This window comes from Gavia stellata, chromosome 24 (assembly GCF_030936135.1).
Source record: "Gavia stellata isolate bGavSte3 chromosome 24, bGavSte3.hap2, whole genome shotgun sequence".
NCBI lineage: Eukaryota > Metazoa > Chordata > Aves > Gaviiformes > Gaviidae > Gavia > Gavia stellata.
The window spans coordinates 12097790-12113865 of record NC_082617.1 but is presented as its reverse complement, the minus strand read 5'-3'; the positions used below and the strand labels follow the sequence as shown (position 1 = coordinate 12113865).

The 16076-nt window shown below is 38.3% G+C and overlaps 1 protein-coding gene across 5 annotated transcripts in view; it reads left to right on the top strand.

The window, feature by feature from the left end:
• Window positions 1–16076, top strand: part of DENND1A (DENN domain containing 1A) — a 214828-nt gene that overhangs the window by 84136 nt on the left and 114616 nt on the right. For all 5 annotated transcript variants that reach the window (XM_059828997.1, XM_059828994.1, XM_059828996.1 and 2 more), the window contains exons 6-8: window positions 6824–6893; window positions 8036–8116; window positions 10300–10353. In XM_059828997.1, coding sequence (XP_059684980.1) covers window positions 6824–6893; window positions 8036–8116; window positions 10300–10353 — 205 coding nt within the window. The remainder of the gene's footprint in view (window positions 1–6823; window positions 6894–8035; window positions 8117–10299; window positions 10354–16076) is intronic.

Genomic DNA, 16076 nt, shown 5'->3' with positions numbered 1-16076 from the left:
ATGCTGGCAGAAGAAATACTTGGCCTGAATTTCCTGTTCCTTGCACTTTTGTCAATCAGGAGTATTTCCAGTGAAGATAGTGATGATGCATACTATGGTTTATATAAAAACCAAGCTCATTATTGACAGGATTAAGTATTCTAGGCCACTGTAGATGATTGTATTGAGCAAAAGGTCAAGATTCAGAAACTCCTCAACTCCAATCCTGGCTAATACAGACGGATTTTTTTTAAGCCTGTCACTACAGAGAAGTATGCCCATCTGTAAAATGGAAATGACTGTTCTGTTTTGCAAGGGAGATGGCAGTTGGTTATGCTGTTATCAAAATATATGGTATGTGTTATAAATAAATACATGTTAAAAATTCCACTTCTGATCTGTGTGAATGGAAGGAATAAAAGTTACGTGTGCTTACAACTCAGTCTATTAGGAGACGCTGCATTAAATATGTTGATGTTAGGCTAGTTGCTCCGTCTCACTAATTTCAAATGGCAAAGGTACGTGTAAAACAATGCAGTTCTGCCTATATACGGACTGGAAGTTGTTCTAGTACTCTGTAGAAATTGTGTGAACTAGGTGGTACTTATCTTTTGTAGGGTTCAGAGGAAACCAAAGGTACTACAGGTGCCTTTCCAGAAGTGTTTGCTTTGCTTTTTAATGGTGTCAGCACACCGGTAATATTGAATGCTGGAGCTGTCAATGTTAAAAATTAGTTTTATAAACAGTTGCTGTGGTAATTGGCTGATACTCATAAATTGTCTTAAAAGGTTCCCCTTGGCACTGGGGTTTGCTGCTGCTACACTGGAACATGTAGCATTTTTGCTGCTGAAGTTCTCAATCCACTTTCAAACTCTTTAGTGCCTCATGGGAGTTTATTTTCATGAGTTCAGCTTTCCCAGTGCTCTTGCACACTTCGGTTATCTTGCTATTGCTTCCTCCTTGACGATTGTCTGTTATGAGTAACGCTGGAAAATCTCTCCCTTTTTAAGTTGAGTTCCGTGGAGATTTACCTTTCTAACAGTAAGTAAAATTCCTAGTTCCGTACCACATTTGCCTGTTTGCCCAGCCTCTCTTTACACTTGACCTTGGATGCTCAGGGTATTCCTGAGATAGCTACAGTGATTTAGAGTGGTATATGCTATCACTTATGAGTCTCCTTCATTCTAATGAGCGCTCAAAAAATATCAAAAGAAATGATAATGGTGAAATTTTCACATTTCAAAGAAAGTATATTTATTATCAAAACCTCTATTCATTAGTAATGCTTCAGAACTTGATAAGAAACAGCTGTTTTTTCCTAAGGAAGGCATCTTTTACTTGATAAAGAAATCAGCTGGATGCCAGCGTAGATACATTGTTCAGAGATTTCCCCTTTGCTGTTCTTAGAGGTGTTGCATTTTCTTATTTACTGTTGGACAATTCCATTTGACTAAATTTGTTGCGTGTCTTTACATATAGGCAATCACTATAATAGAGCTGTCGCCGTGGTTCTGTATATACTTTCCTGGCTTCTGTGATTGCTGGAAGCTAATCGTTATATTCTGATGTAGATAAAACAGTAGCTCTTGTGTTTGTGCAGCTTGAAGACCCATAACTTATTATTGATGAGCCCTTCATTTCACGCAGAACAGTAGCCAAAGCACTGTACTAAAGTTATGAAGCACGATCCTTAAATCTTCCAGTAAGCTAAGGTATTTTTAAAGGGGGAATTTTACCTTCATTTAAAATCCCAGGCTGGTTAATTGCATGGTAGACTGGATAGAAGAGCAGTGCAGTGAAATCTGCAGTGCCTGCCTGTATGGTTTTTGCCGTAGGCTCTTGCATTTCTGGCTGTAGGTACTGAAATTTTATTTCCAACATGAGGAAGAACTTTCCTTTGAGGGTGGCAGAGCACTGGAACAAGCTGCCCAGAGAGGTTGTGGAGTCTTCTTCTCTGGAGACACTCAAAACTCGCCCGGACACATTCCTGTGCGATCTGCTCTGGGTGACCCTGCTCCGGCGGGGGGTCGGACTGGGTGATCCCCGAGGTCCCTTCCAACCCCCGTCATTCTGTGATTCTGTGAAAATTGCCCATGTCAAACAGGCTAGAAGAGGGCTTGGACTAGTAATAAATTAAAATGAGGCATCATTTTTTGGTGTGCTATTGTGGCCTTTCTGCTTTATATCCATAGGTCCTATTTGACCTGGCTAAATTTGAAGTTTTAGTTTCAATTAATGTTCCCTAGTGTGAGTCAGCTGGGGGGGGGGGGGGTGGTGGTTCTTGAGTATTTAAAAAAAAAAAAAAAAAGTTGATTGTAACAATGCTAACAATTGTTTGTTTTTAAAAGCTTTTGTATTAAGTGTTTAATGAGAGTAGGAGGATCCTGGAAATCCACCGTTTAAGCCTAATTTCATCACTGTTGGCAATTTAGGAAGTTCACTAAAGGAAGTTCTGTTGGGTCATCTCTTACACATCCTTCTTGCTGTGGAATGACAATATGCGCGTGTGTGTGCGTGCACGCATGGTGTATGTGTGTATATGTACGGGCATATAAATGCAGTTGCTTTATTTCAAAAGGGCTGGCTTCATATTCTCCAGTTTTGGTTGCAGTCCTTTCTGGAGTCGGAACATGTGACCCCACATGTGCTGCTGTGATCGAGTAGTTTTTTCCTTTCATATATTAAAGTGCATGAGTGGATTAATATGTTAAAAAATTCAAAGCTAAATTGACTGCAGTACAGCATTTTCATCTGTGTAGCAACTAATACTGGGTGCTGATATTTTCTGTTCAGTGTACATTGAAGTATAGATGGGACTTGCGGGCGCAGCACTGGCTGGCGAGTTGTACCTTGTGCAGCTGCTGGTGCACCGGTCATCTCGTCCTTCTGCCTTCCTCCCCTTTCGCTTGCTGTGGAGTCCGAGTACAAAAGGCTCTACTTCTTGTTGCAAGTCCACTCCGTTAAAGGTGAACCTCTTCATAACTGCAAACACCGTGCCCACAGGGATTGCGGGGGGTGTTACCATGCTAATTTGCTTCTTTCTGCATCTTCCCTGTTGTCTCAGCCTGGCTTGTCCGTTGTTTTTGCACCACTGCTCTTCAAACACTACGTTTTGGAAACATTTGTATTTACAAGCTGCAATGCAGCACTGTTGTCTTAGCGGTTTGACTGACCCTAATTGCTGTGACACATGTAACTAATGATGTTTTGTACTTTCAAGGAGTGCACTAAAAAGGTGATGACATATGAGTTACTGAATAAGGTACTGTGCAACTTGTGCAGCAGAGTTTGTGCAGACCTTATGTAGCATAATAAGCAGTTTTCCTGTGCTCATATTTGTTTCCCGTCAGACTGGCCTGTCTCCAGCACTGAGGCTGCATCGCACACCGGAGGTTCAGAGGGAGAGAAAAGCAGAGTGCTAAACCGATCTCTCGGCTTGAAGAAGCCTAATTTGATTAGGCTTTGATTTGATTCTCATGATTTCTGGCAAATATGTCACTATATGTGTGTGTGTGTGTATATATATATGTGTGAGGAAACTGAAAATGGGTGTAAAATTAAAAAAAAAAATTGAAATTTCAGATTGCCCTTTAATTTTTGTTTACTCTTCAACCACAATCTGATTTATGCTTATTGGAGTCTTTGAACTTCAACTCCCTTGAAGAATCTCTAGCCTATCGCTTTTTTTGATGTTGCTTGAAGGGATGTGTGTGTGCGCGCACGCGCGTGCATGCGCTCGCATGCTATGGTGCTCTGGGCAATTTCACTCCAGAGCGCTTCCCTTCCTTTGTTTAACCTATGACCTGTGAAAACAAGAGTTAATCAAAAGTTCTAAGGTAGCTAAGAGGAAGGGGAAGTGTTTGGTTACAAATTAAATATGAGCAAGTCATAAGCCATAAATCTTCAGTAGTGCTACCAGTTGTGCTACTTCAGTTGCATATGGTACAGAACAGTTTTGGTTATAAATTCAAGCTCAAGGGGTATTTAAAGGCTGCCTTGACGATTTGCTTTTTATAAGAAAAAAATCTACATATTTTCTTTTTTCTTTTTGGCAGAGATCTTGATTTTCTTTTTTCTTTTTTTTTTTTCCCCGACTCTAGCTGGTCACAATTTGGTCTAATAAAAGCAGATATGTGTCACTCTTGAGTAGTAAACACACGGAATAAGTGATGAAGTAAAAGTATTGAAGATGGCAGGATAAATTAGTGTTCTAACGTATCCAAAGCTTTCAGGATGAGAGAGATCCTGAATTCTGCAGTGACAAAGGAGGGAGGTGAAAATTGAAGTGAGATTGTCTACGTAATGTATGCAACTTTGTTGTGGGTTGGTTTGTTTTATCTTGGCTTGCACCTCTCTTGAGCAAGAGCTGCACAAATCCCCGTGTATTGTGGTGTGGTGAGGTCTGCTTCAAATACCAGCTAATTTCCTCATCTTCAAAACTGTGAAGCTTCTCTCCTCAAAATGGGAAGTTATTCTTAAAATAAGAAGTGGTTATGCCTAGATGCTAAACCATTAATTGGAAAACATGGATTAAAATAAGGAGGAGTTAGCGTTATACACAGGACAATAATGAAGTTAATTATAAGATAACAGTAAAGAGAAAAGGGAAAGCCAACAAGGAGTGAGCAAGTGTAACAGAAATAGGGCTATGCCTTCCCTTTTGTTGTACAGAGGGTTTGCTGATGTTTCAACGTTGTGTGAATACGAGACGTTATCTGGGTTATTTTTATTAGAATCATAGAAGCTATTTTCTAGGTGCTGAGCGGAAGAATTAGAATTGGATTTGGATGGAGTATTCTCATGGATAGAACCTACAGATTTGTTATGTTTGTTGTATCGCGGTAGTAGAGAAATCTCCCTTGACTCCGTAGTGAGGTGGGGTTTAGCTGTGAACAAGCCGGCCCCGGCAGGACAGGTAAGTAAATCTTTGAAGAAGGAACACAGCCTGACCTTGGTTTCCGAGCTCAGCATTGTCCCCGTTGGGTACGCGCACCCCGTGTTGCAGACGGTGCTGAGAACCTGGGCTGCTCTCGCCCGCGGGCGCCGGGGCCCGACATGAAGTGCAGCTCTGGCAAACTAGAAGCTGAGGTAACTTGCTTTTGTTTATTGCTTTTGTACTGACACGTATATTATAAACACAATAATATTTTAAAAGATTCGCATTTTAATTCTGTAAGTGTGGTTTTCCAGCAAGGTCCCTGAGCAATTATGTAGAACTTGAAATACGCCTTCCGGAAGCAAGTTTTGGTTTCAAACTGTGAGGGAGCTTTCTGCCTTCTTGGTTTTCTGTCTTTGCCAACTCTTTTGATAGATGCCTTGTAAGGATTTGTTTACCGGGTTCTTAATCTCTACTTAGCAGATAGGTTTTGAGAGGATTTCTTGTTACTCTTGTAATGGCTTTTAACTCTGCTGAAGTTTATTTAACTAAACGGAAAGAAAGAAACTTATCTTCTCACTAATCCTTCTTGATTGTTTACAATATAATGCCAAACTAAATGCTGTTTAAAGTGGTAATTGTCTGTCTTTCTGCTCTATTCTAATACATAGTTTGTAAAGATGCTTAGAGCATATTAATTTAAATGATAATACTGTCATATAACATGAAAAGTTAAGTTGCTTATCAGTGTATTTTGATAAGCTACTTACATTTTACAGTAGCATTTGCAGGCTTCAAACAAATGTTAATGATGGAATGCCGTTCACTTTATCTGTCTCATGTATAGCTTCTCACTTCATTTATTACTGAAAGCTGTACGGCTGGGAACCATGGGGCACTCAATTCTTTATAGTTGTCAGGATGTAGTCATATTTTATAAAAACTTTAAAACCTGTCTGACTATATCGAAATAGAATCCATTTGCTTCAGAAAGCATCTGTGATTAAAAGAACCACCAGTTTGTGCGTCACGCACACTTGCACTCCTATTTGCTGCAGCTGAGGGGAAATTCCTTGCTGGTATTTAAAAAGGAATTGAAATGAAGAACTGTGTCATGAAAATAGGGTACAAAATCATACCAAAGCATTCGGTGGTGAAAAGTAACATCTCAGCTGTCTGTCTTATTTTATGGAATCGGAATGTAGTGTAAATGAAGAAGATGTGACTTGTCTGCATGTTTGTCTGTTAAGTTTGTTTCTTCATTACTTTTGTAAGTTGAGTACAAATCTACTAAAGGTGATGTTTCTATTTGACCTAACTAAGGGCTGGGCTAAATACGATGATGATACAGGATGTCGAATAAGATTTGACAACGGTTAGAAACTGAGATACTGGTTATGCAATTTAAAAAATCCAGTTGTATCAGGCTTCAAAACCTAAACAACTGTCTGTCTTCAGTTCACTGGGACCCCCAGCAGCTCTACAGAAGACTAGTTACTCCACGTATACTTTGGGAAATAATTACGATTAAAAATGTTCCACCATACATGAACAGAGATACATTAGTGTGCATTTATCTTCGAGGTTAAGACCTTCCATTGGCTTGTATGATTGTTACGTAGAGGGTGAGAAGGAAGGTGGACTCCCAGCGCTGGCCTGCCCGGTCCCCGAGTCTCTTTACCGCTGGTGCCCCATTTGGTGTTTGGTGCCCAGAGGTGGCTGGAAACGCTGGGGAGGAGGAAATACTGAGGCTCAGCCCTCAAAGGAGAGGGGTGCTTCAACCTTCCGGCAGTGTTCTCCTTCAAATGGAAGGTCTGATGTGGCTTTCCTGACAGATATTTATAAAGTGTCATGTCCAGTGGAGGCTGTTGTTAGGATGCATCTGCATAGTAAAGGCCAGCAATCTTGGATTTATTAACTGAGATTTAGCAAGTTAAATGTATGCTTTTTCTTTCTTTTTTTTTTCAGTTACCTCCCATGGTTTGAAGTCTTTTATAAGCTGCTCAATGTCTTGGCAGATTATTCAGCAAAAGGACAGGTATTATTCTAAAGTACTAACCCTTCTTTTCCCTGCCCCAGGATCAGATGAGGGAGAGAGGATGAAAACAAGCTGTTTTAAGTGCTTACATCAGAGATGACCATGTGAATTATTAATCTGTATGATGCAGTAATATAGAAGATCACATTCAGCCAAGCGGAAAGCTTGGCAAGTGCCTTTGGAAAATAATATGCTTTTAAATTATTTTTGGGAAAAGATAAAGTCCAGGAATGTGACTGTAGTTCCAACACAAGTTAATGGTTTCCCTGCAGTCGCCCATACTGTGCAGACTTGCTGATTACCTGAACTGTATTCAGCACATCCATGCAATTCCCATATGCAGTGTTCCGTGAATCTTTGATGGACGTCTTATCCAAGTTCACTTTTCATGTAAAGTAAGTGTAGAACTAAGCTTACTGATGCAAAATGCTTACTCATGTAGCATCATCCGGCCTAAGCCCTTCAGATGCTTTTCTGCTTTTAAAGCAAAACAATGTAAAATTCAGTCTTGAGGCAGTGAAAAAACGTGAACTAAGCCATTAAAATTTGCTTCTAGCTTTGTAAATGGTAATTCATGATACAGTGAAATCATGTATATGATTGCAACACCTAGCCTAGATTCATGTATTTAAAATATTACAAGTATAATCTTACCAGTTAGATTGCTGCTTTGATTTATTGCCATTTTGTGGTAATAATTGTATTTTGCATTTGTCAGAATCATTCGTATTTGAGGTAGAAGCACTTAGGATCACATCTTCATCTCGATGGATTAAATACATTTGGCTTTACCCTAAGCTAGTGAGTTGTTATAAAGAACTTGCAGTGAAAACTGGCTTGCTCTGAGCTGAGTAACTACGTAGTGCATGGGTTAGTGACTCAGTAGGTTGCAGAAATATGCAGAAATACAGACAAAAAAAAAGTATTCTAAAAAAATCGTGTTATAAAACACAGCTGTCAGAGGAAACAACATTTATTTCTGTTCATAATCTAACGTATAAATTTGTTTTCACATTTTTCTTTACACTTGCAAGTTCTCTAAGCCCTCAATTCCACAAACATTGCCCTTCCGACTTGAAGTTTAGCTTGTTGTAGCAATGCCTACTTAGTATTCCTTTTTTTTTTTCTCCTTCTTATTTCAGGATGGTCAAAGGAGTGAGCTCCTAGAAACATTTCATAAACTTACCATCCCTGAGCCAGGAACCTCTGTTCATCTTGGAGTGGTAAGTGAAGTGGGAGAGATGTAAACTAAGGTTAATTTTCATTACATATCATAATAGAGGAATGTCAAAAGCAATTCTCCTTTTTGGAACTTGGTACCCAGATGTTGTTTTCCTGTGAGGACACAGAGCTGTGAAATTCCCCTTTTCACATTTGGGGCCCTCTGTTTCCCTTTCCTTAACCTCAAATGTCTTTGAAATGCTGTTCTTTGATTGGAGGAAGATTGTGTGTATTCCCCATGGAAATTTCTCACCATAGCGTCTGTGACCTGCGAGAGGTCACAGAGCAGCAACATGACATTTATTGCCCACACTTCTGCAGGACTCTGAGATCATGCAAGGGGGACAAGACTGGAAAGCAAACAGTCACGTACCTGTCATAGCAGTGTTTTGAGTATTAACTGCTTATCACATTTTCTGATTCCTTCTCCTCTTCCTCCCCCCAAGGAAAAAACTCACACAAAAAAGGGTTAATTCCATTTTTATATCTTGTGAGAAAAATAATCAAAGAACACTGAAAGAATAGATATGGGATTTTATTGATGGGATTGTATTTTGAATTTAATCTTTTGGGGTTTTTGTCTTCAAACTAATTTTTGCAGAACAACCTTGTGTTCCAGGCTGTAGTGAAAAAATACTTCAGATGCACATTGCTGCAGCTGGCAATTAGTCATTTAGACTTCACATGGAAACTAGTGGTGTGTGCAGCCACAGTTCTCTTCTCCCTCTCGTTTCCTTTACTCCTTCTTCTAAAGTACTTTTTGGCAACAAGCAGCTTACTCTCATCACTTCACCCTGTAATGTCAGTCGACAGGTAACAGTTGTTTGGCCTTGCGAGGTCACCAGCTGGCAGTAGCCATGTCCCAGTCCTCTTGAGGCGAGCTCTTTTATGAACCGCATTTCTGTTAAGGGGACGAGCTGTCTCAAAAGGCAACGATCAGTTGGGATATTTCGGGTTTTTTCATGCCATTGGTTTTAAGGAATGCTGCCAGTCTCCCCTTGTCTCAGACATTTCATGGGCGATGAAGCAAGAAAGGATATAAAAATCAGCCAAGGGACTGTTAGCTGTGGTGTCTTTACGCATTTTACTTTGGCTGTTTACAAGCCTGTTTTGGGGTCAGGGTGAGGTTCCTGTATGCAATATAATTGCATATACTATTCCTGTGTCTTTGCATTGCATCTTTTTAACCAAACTAAACCAGTGATATATCAGAAAGCAACAATTTCTGTTTATACATTTAGTGTCTATATTCAGTGTAGCTGTTACACTCGCTTGCTATTTTGGGTTATAGACTGTTCATGAAGCACTGAAATGTCTGAGATATATATATAAGAAAATGGTTCCAATTGTGGAACTATGCCAAGAATACAACAGCCTTTAAAGCTTCAGCAAGTAATTAATAAGTAGCCCTAAGACAAATTTTGAAAATCTTATAAATTGTATACAACATTGATTTACAAAAGCAGTTTAGTCGCATTCTCTCCTTTCCTTTCCCAAAGCCCTAACCAAGAATCATGCAAGTCACGCACGGTCAGACTGGGAACTAGAGTGAACCTGGTCTCTTGGAATGCAGACAATTAAAAAAATGTAACAATATAATGGATTATGAAATTGTGAGACCAATATAGTCTTTCAAAATGTGTTTTTTAAGGTGTATAAAAGTGACCTAGCACTTTAGTAATATTTGTCAGGTAAGCGGGCATAAAACTTTAGGAAGCATTTCTCAGGAAATTTCCATAACTTCACCATTGTCTTGAATGAAACTTACTGATGCTGTAAGTCAGAAAAGGACCTGCTTGCTGTTGTTTCCTGTAGTCTGTCATGCAACCTGCAGTGGGCTGTGGAAAGATGGCTTGAATTATAGACAGCCTTGAAGTTTCCTTGGCATATGTCATACATTGTGTGAGTCTGTCTGTATCAGCGTCTCTGAAGAACAAAAAAGTGTAATATAACTTTTCAAGAGCATTTGATACTTTATGTCTTAATGCATTTCATATTGCATGTGCGATCTGAGAATCCAGCTTTTGAAATCCATGACAAAGAAGTCATACTGGTAGTTGGTAACAAATGTTCTGTCATTTTTACTTAGCTGAGCAACTGCTATTACTGCTGTTGCTAATACCAAGCAGTAAGTTTAGATTGCTTTTGACAGTATTGCAATAATCAATATTTGCTCTTTTTTTAGCACTCTTACTTTACTGTGCCTGACATCAGAGAGCTTCCTAGTATACCTGAAAATGTGAGTACTCTAGAGGACCGTGCACTTTCCCATTTCTGTTTAGTGTCAGCAGCAAAATCTGTTTGGCCTAGTCATAGATTATATTCTGTAAAATATCGCTAGATGTTGAAGTAAACTTTAAGTGGTTAATTTATAAGAAGTATTGGGTGGAAAACATTGTGTTGCTAACCGCGGAAGTACATGAGTAACAGGCCTTTTGAAGTACAACGTAACAGTAGAATTTAATGTTTGCCATTTTAATTAAGAAAAGATACCAAATGAACAGCAAATTGACAGCATAATTATCTTAAGCTGTAAGTCAAGGTATTTATTTAAGAAATTTAAAGCTTTTATTATTACCACCACTCTTATTACATACTGGTAACATTACATAATTTCTTGGTTCTAATAAATGAGGAAATTTAAAATACACATCTATAGTTTTAGCCTACTCAAAATGGGGAAAGAACAGTGATTTGGTAACTATATGTAACAGTATGGTGGTGTTTCAGAGAACAATGTTGGAGTTAATTTGTGTGCAAATTCGCTCACTACAATAAGCCTATGAAAAATTCTTGAAAGTAATCTCAAGGCAGTTGTGACTGCCATTTGAGTGAGTACTACAAAAGTCATCCATTACACAAAAATGCAGGATTATGATAGGAAGAAATTTCATCCACTTTACCAAGACTTTAATTTATATTAAAAAAAAAAAAAGACAAGTGTCTGTTGAGGTATTTCACCTTTATAGCTAACTTGAATCAGGGTCTGTTTTCTTCTTTTCAGTGAAAGAGTTTGATGTTTCAAACATCCATATTGCTAGTATTAAGAAGGATCAGATACCACTTTGATATTAACTTGCCTCGTTCTTTAAGATGCTGTCAGAATTCAGATATCATATATCCTTAGCTAAAGCATTTTGTATTGATTCAGATGAATATCGAGGCTCTTTGCTTTCAAGGTATATTATTAGCTGTAGTTGCTCAGACGGTCATTCTTTTCTTTGTGATTACGTTTTCCTTCTGTATCGTATTTGCACAATAGCATTCAAGAATTGGCAATCTGCATTTGTGATTAAAAGCTGAAATGTATTAAGGATAAAGTACTGATGGACAGATTGCTATGGGTAGAAAAAAGCAGATCTGCTAATCATACAGTGAGACCCTTCTGAAAGAATGACATAAGAGACCAGTAAAAATGATCCTTTTGTTAGATGGCTTTCTGAAAATGTCAAGCATACCTGGTTTAGGGCCACGTTTTCAGAGACTTTTTAAGCCTCACGAAGTTGTCTTGTATGTGTTTCAGCATGCCTCAGATTCCTAGCCAGCTGATAGGTCTGTGGGAAGACAGTGCTGGCATGTGCTTCTCTTCTTCTCTTAAATACTCTTTAATATGCTCCTGCTATGTCCCTTAGCCAATTTCTGTGCCTGACATCTCAGTTTTCTTTCTTAAATATTTTGCAGTCTGCCTGAGTACCATATACCTCAATTTATGGCATGAAAGAAAAGGGAATCATCAAGACATTTAATCCCATTTGTAGATGATTTGTATAGCAGACAACATTTGGGGCTTTTTGTTTCTGTTTTACAACATTGTTGCTGGATTTTCCGTGTTGTAGACTTTTCATACTGACACGTATCCTGTCAGTGAATTTAATAAATGTGACTTTTCCTCTAAGGTGCTTTATTTTTGCAGAAATATGATACATTAGGAGTAATTCAAGAGTCACTTCCTGAATCTAAACTGGCTATGAATCGGGAATGTGTTCTGTCCTAATCCAGATATGAAGTTACTTGTTTGTAGGGGTTATATTTTATGTTGATCTGTTATGCTCATCATCTCAAATTTTAACAATTTTTGCTTGATAAGCCTCAAATCACCTGGAGAGCAAGGAAGGCAGGCAGATTGGAGAGCAGAGAGAAATGAGCTAGTAATGGTAAGGAACCAGTGGCAGGGATTAAAAGTAGATCATCTGCCTTGCGCCTGTTTTAACTGATACGGAACAGCTTAATAACACGCTACACAGTAAGGGCTCGGGAAGCATAGCTGTATTTATGCTCTGTTGGTTATGTCTGCTGGTGATGTTCGCTTTCTATTCAAAGGTATGAGTCAGCTTCCCAAAACATTTGAGCAGGAGACATGATGAATGCTGATGAATCAAAGGCTGCTATAAAAGCAGAGGCCTTGGGCCAGGAGGAGTTGGAAACCCTTTGAAAGCTGAACGCTCCACCTTCATGGGAGGGAGTGCCGTGTGATGCTAAAAAGCATCCTCTGTGAATCATTGAGTGGTGCTGATGTGCCTCAGAGGGAATGTGACTGTTTCGATGTAGGGTATCCTGTGCAGCGATGTCGCTGTGAAGGATGGACTCTTTGCAGGGCCTGGTGCAGGGCACCTCTGGGAGCAGAAGTGGAAGAGCATTTAATCCAGTTAACAAATATGTATGCCCATATATATACCCAAATTTAAAAAGCTAGGGCTCACTGTAAGAAAGAAAAATACTAAAAATCAAATCCATTGGTCTAACTGTTGTTGCAGTTGACTGTCTTCTGTTTCTCAGCCATTTCTTTTGTTTATTTTTTTTCTAATGAGTATTGTGTAATTTCTTGTGAGGATTTTATCTGTCTGTTAATGCAACTTTCATGTAGAATTGGAGCGTATTAGGGCATAATACAAGGACATTAAATGAGCATAAATCTTCATGGATTTTAATCAATTGGCTTGATTTATTCAAAATTCTACGTATCTTATCAGTAATTACGTTTTAAACCCCATATTAGCAAAAGTTTTAGTAGTGCCAAACTTTGAAGTTGTATGTAAAGATTAATGGAGAGCTGCATAGAACTCAATTTGGAATGTTAACAAAGTTCCTGGAATTATCTGACTTTGTGTCAGATCAATGTGTTTAATGAGTCACAAAAACATTTAGCATGGACACTTTTATGTAACAGCTAAGCATTCACTTTTTCAAAAGATTTAAGTTATATGAAAGATTTGTAAACGCATTGTGACTTCGGAAGTAAATTGGGTTCGTTGCAGGAAATACAGTGCAAGACTGTAAATTTCCTGGTAGTATCTGTTGTATGTCAGAAATAATCAGGTACGTTAGCAGTCTGCAATGATGACATTTTCTTGGTGATGATGTTCTGGTGTATTTTTGTATCATTCAGTCCTATATTTCAGAATGTCTGATTTTTCACTCATCTTTTGCTACCTGTTTTTCTTAAAATCCCCCCCTTTTATTTCTATATTTACACCATTTGATGAGTGTATTGTCTTCATTATTTTGTTCTCCCAAAGAACAGCATGGTACTATAAAAGAGTGTTAGCGGCATACCAGATTGCCTAACCCGAGTTAGATTTTGAATGTGTGATATTTCAAAGAAAACAAACTTCTGAATAAGATGAGGGATTTCCAATAGGAGGATGGAGAAGGAAACCTGACTCAGTTCTATTGACCTGTTCTAATAGGAAATTTACTGAAGTCTTGTAAATGAAGTGTTTGAGAGCAGACTAAAATAAGTGAACAATAATCCATCTTACTGTGTTTGAGCTTCATTCTTTGCAGAGGAGAGAACTCATCGCTTTGTTCCTTCAGTGAGAAATTCTTCATTAGATGATGGAGGAAGAGAGGTACATGAATATTTTTTAATCTCAAAAGTCAGTGTGCATGGGCATTTACTGATATTAGATAGCAAATGATCAAATAGATGATTGCTCTAGGAATGAACTTTCAAAGGAACATAAGGGAATTTTTTAGCACTCTCAGTGAGTTTTCAGAGGAGTGGGGATATCTGTTCCCATATTTTGTTTTGAAAATTCCACTTTTTTACTCTCCCAAGAAAGGTTTAAATCCTAGGAAACAAAATACACAACAATTATACTGCAAATTGGAACGCTTTCACTTGTATTTATTTAACTCATTCATGGTTTTGTCACTTACGAGACATGTCTTTCAAAATACATGTGTAAGTCCCAATTTCATCTTCAAAGATGACAGCTTTCTTATAAATAAAACTTAGAGCTAACACGTGAATTTCCTTAGTATCAATACATTACCATACAGCCCACATGCTTCGCAGGTGTCATTGACAAATTTCTGAGAGCAGAGAAGACTAAAACCTTATAAATCTTTCCATCTGAAGGTACATTTTTGTGTCAAAGCCAGTATTTTGCTACAGTAAACTTGATGAAAGAATAATTGCAAATCAAGTCCCCATGTCTGTTTTCCTCTCACTAGTGGATACTGTTGCCTTATAAACACATCCATGCACATGCATATCTACATCTTCAGGCAGAATGTAGGGATTATGGGCTCCTTTTGCCATGCCCCTAATTTGGGTGGCATCAAAGGGAGTTCAGTGCTACTTAAAAATTCTTTTAATTCACACTATTTGCAGTAATTGTGTCGTCATGCACTGTGTTTTGGCGTCGTGGAAAGATGGGTGAGAGGGGGAAGGAGAGCCGTAGAGAAGACAGCTTATGTTTAGACAAAAATATCATGCTAATCAGCACAGATGGGATGAGAAATACAGAAAAAGTACATGATAGTTTAATAGGTTTTTGGCAAAATGTGTTGGCTTTTTTTTTTTCTTCTTTGAATATACCTGTCTGTGGCTATAGCTTTTCTGTAACAAAGACCTGAATGATTGTTTTATATTAACATGTTTGAAGCTAACCATAATGAGCTTAGTCTTTATCTATCTAGATACTGGTACAAAAGTCTTCCAAATACAATGCTTAATTTTTCTTTAGTTCTTTGTGTTTGGATGGCAAGCTGTGGAACATATTTTTGCACAGTATGAAGCATCTTGGCAGACTTCTCAGGCCAAGTATTGGTGGGTTTAGAGTTATCTTTGGATCTGTCAAAAGTGCTAATAGGCTTTGTTGAGCTTCTTTAAGTTTCTAAATCATATTTGCTTTTTGCTTTTCTGCACTTTTTTATTTAACGATGATTAAGATTGCACTTGAATTCATGACTAATCTAATTTTGCTCTCACATGTGCTTTTCGTATAAGACCGTCTTTATCATATAGCAACCCTTTCATATCTGTAAGAAGCTATTTGGAAACAAATTCCTTAATTCAGCATTTTTGTGTGTATTACCCTTTCCTCTGCAGCCCCCCAGCCCCCCCATGCCCCCCTCGTGAAAATACTTTCAAGAAGTGAAAATACCGTCTACAAACAAAAATCCCCTTTTTTCTTTTTTTTTTTTCCTTGCACTATAAAACCCCCTCGTAACATAATACATTTTGATGAAGTAACTTACATGATAGCTTTCTAGTTTTGGTATTAAAGACCTTAGGATCACATTCAGCTGTTTATTAGAAGACATCTTAATTTTTCAGTAAATGGTGCATGATTCATGCCACTGCAGCATGTGCACAGGGCAGTTACGTTGGTAGTGATGAACGGATGATGTTGCTGGCTGATGGGATGAAGTGGCCATAGCCTCTTGTGCAGCTTGCTCCATTTTCTTTTTTGAATTTCAGTTATTTACAATAATTTTTACATAGGTACGTTTTCATATTCTGAGCAGAAAAGCAAGGAAGAAACCTGTGTTGCCTAGGAAGTGTATATGTAAAGTTTTGGCAGTGTTACTTGCTTGTGCCTTGGTCTTTCTAGCTGTACTTTAAAGGCAGATTGCAAATGTGCCTTGCTTACAATATTCTTCTACTGCAATTAATTTTCTTTATCCTATACAAACATACTGATCACTCAAGTAAAATTGGATGTTTGACTCCTG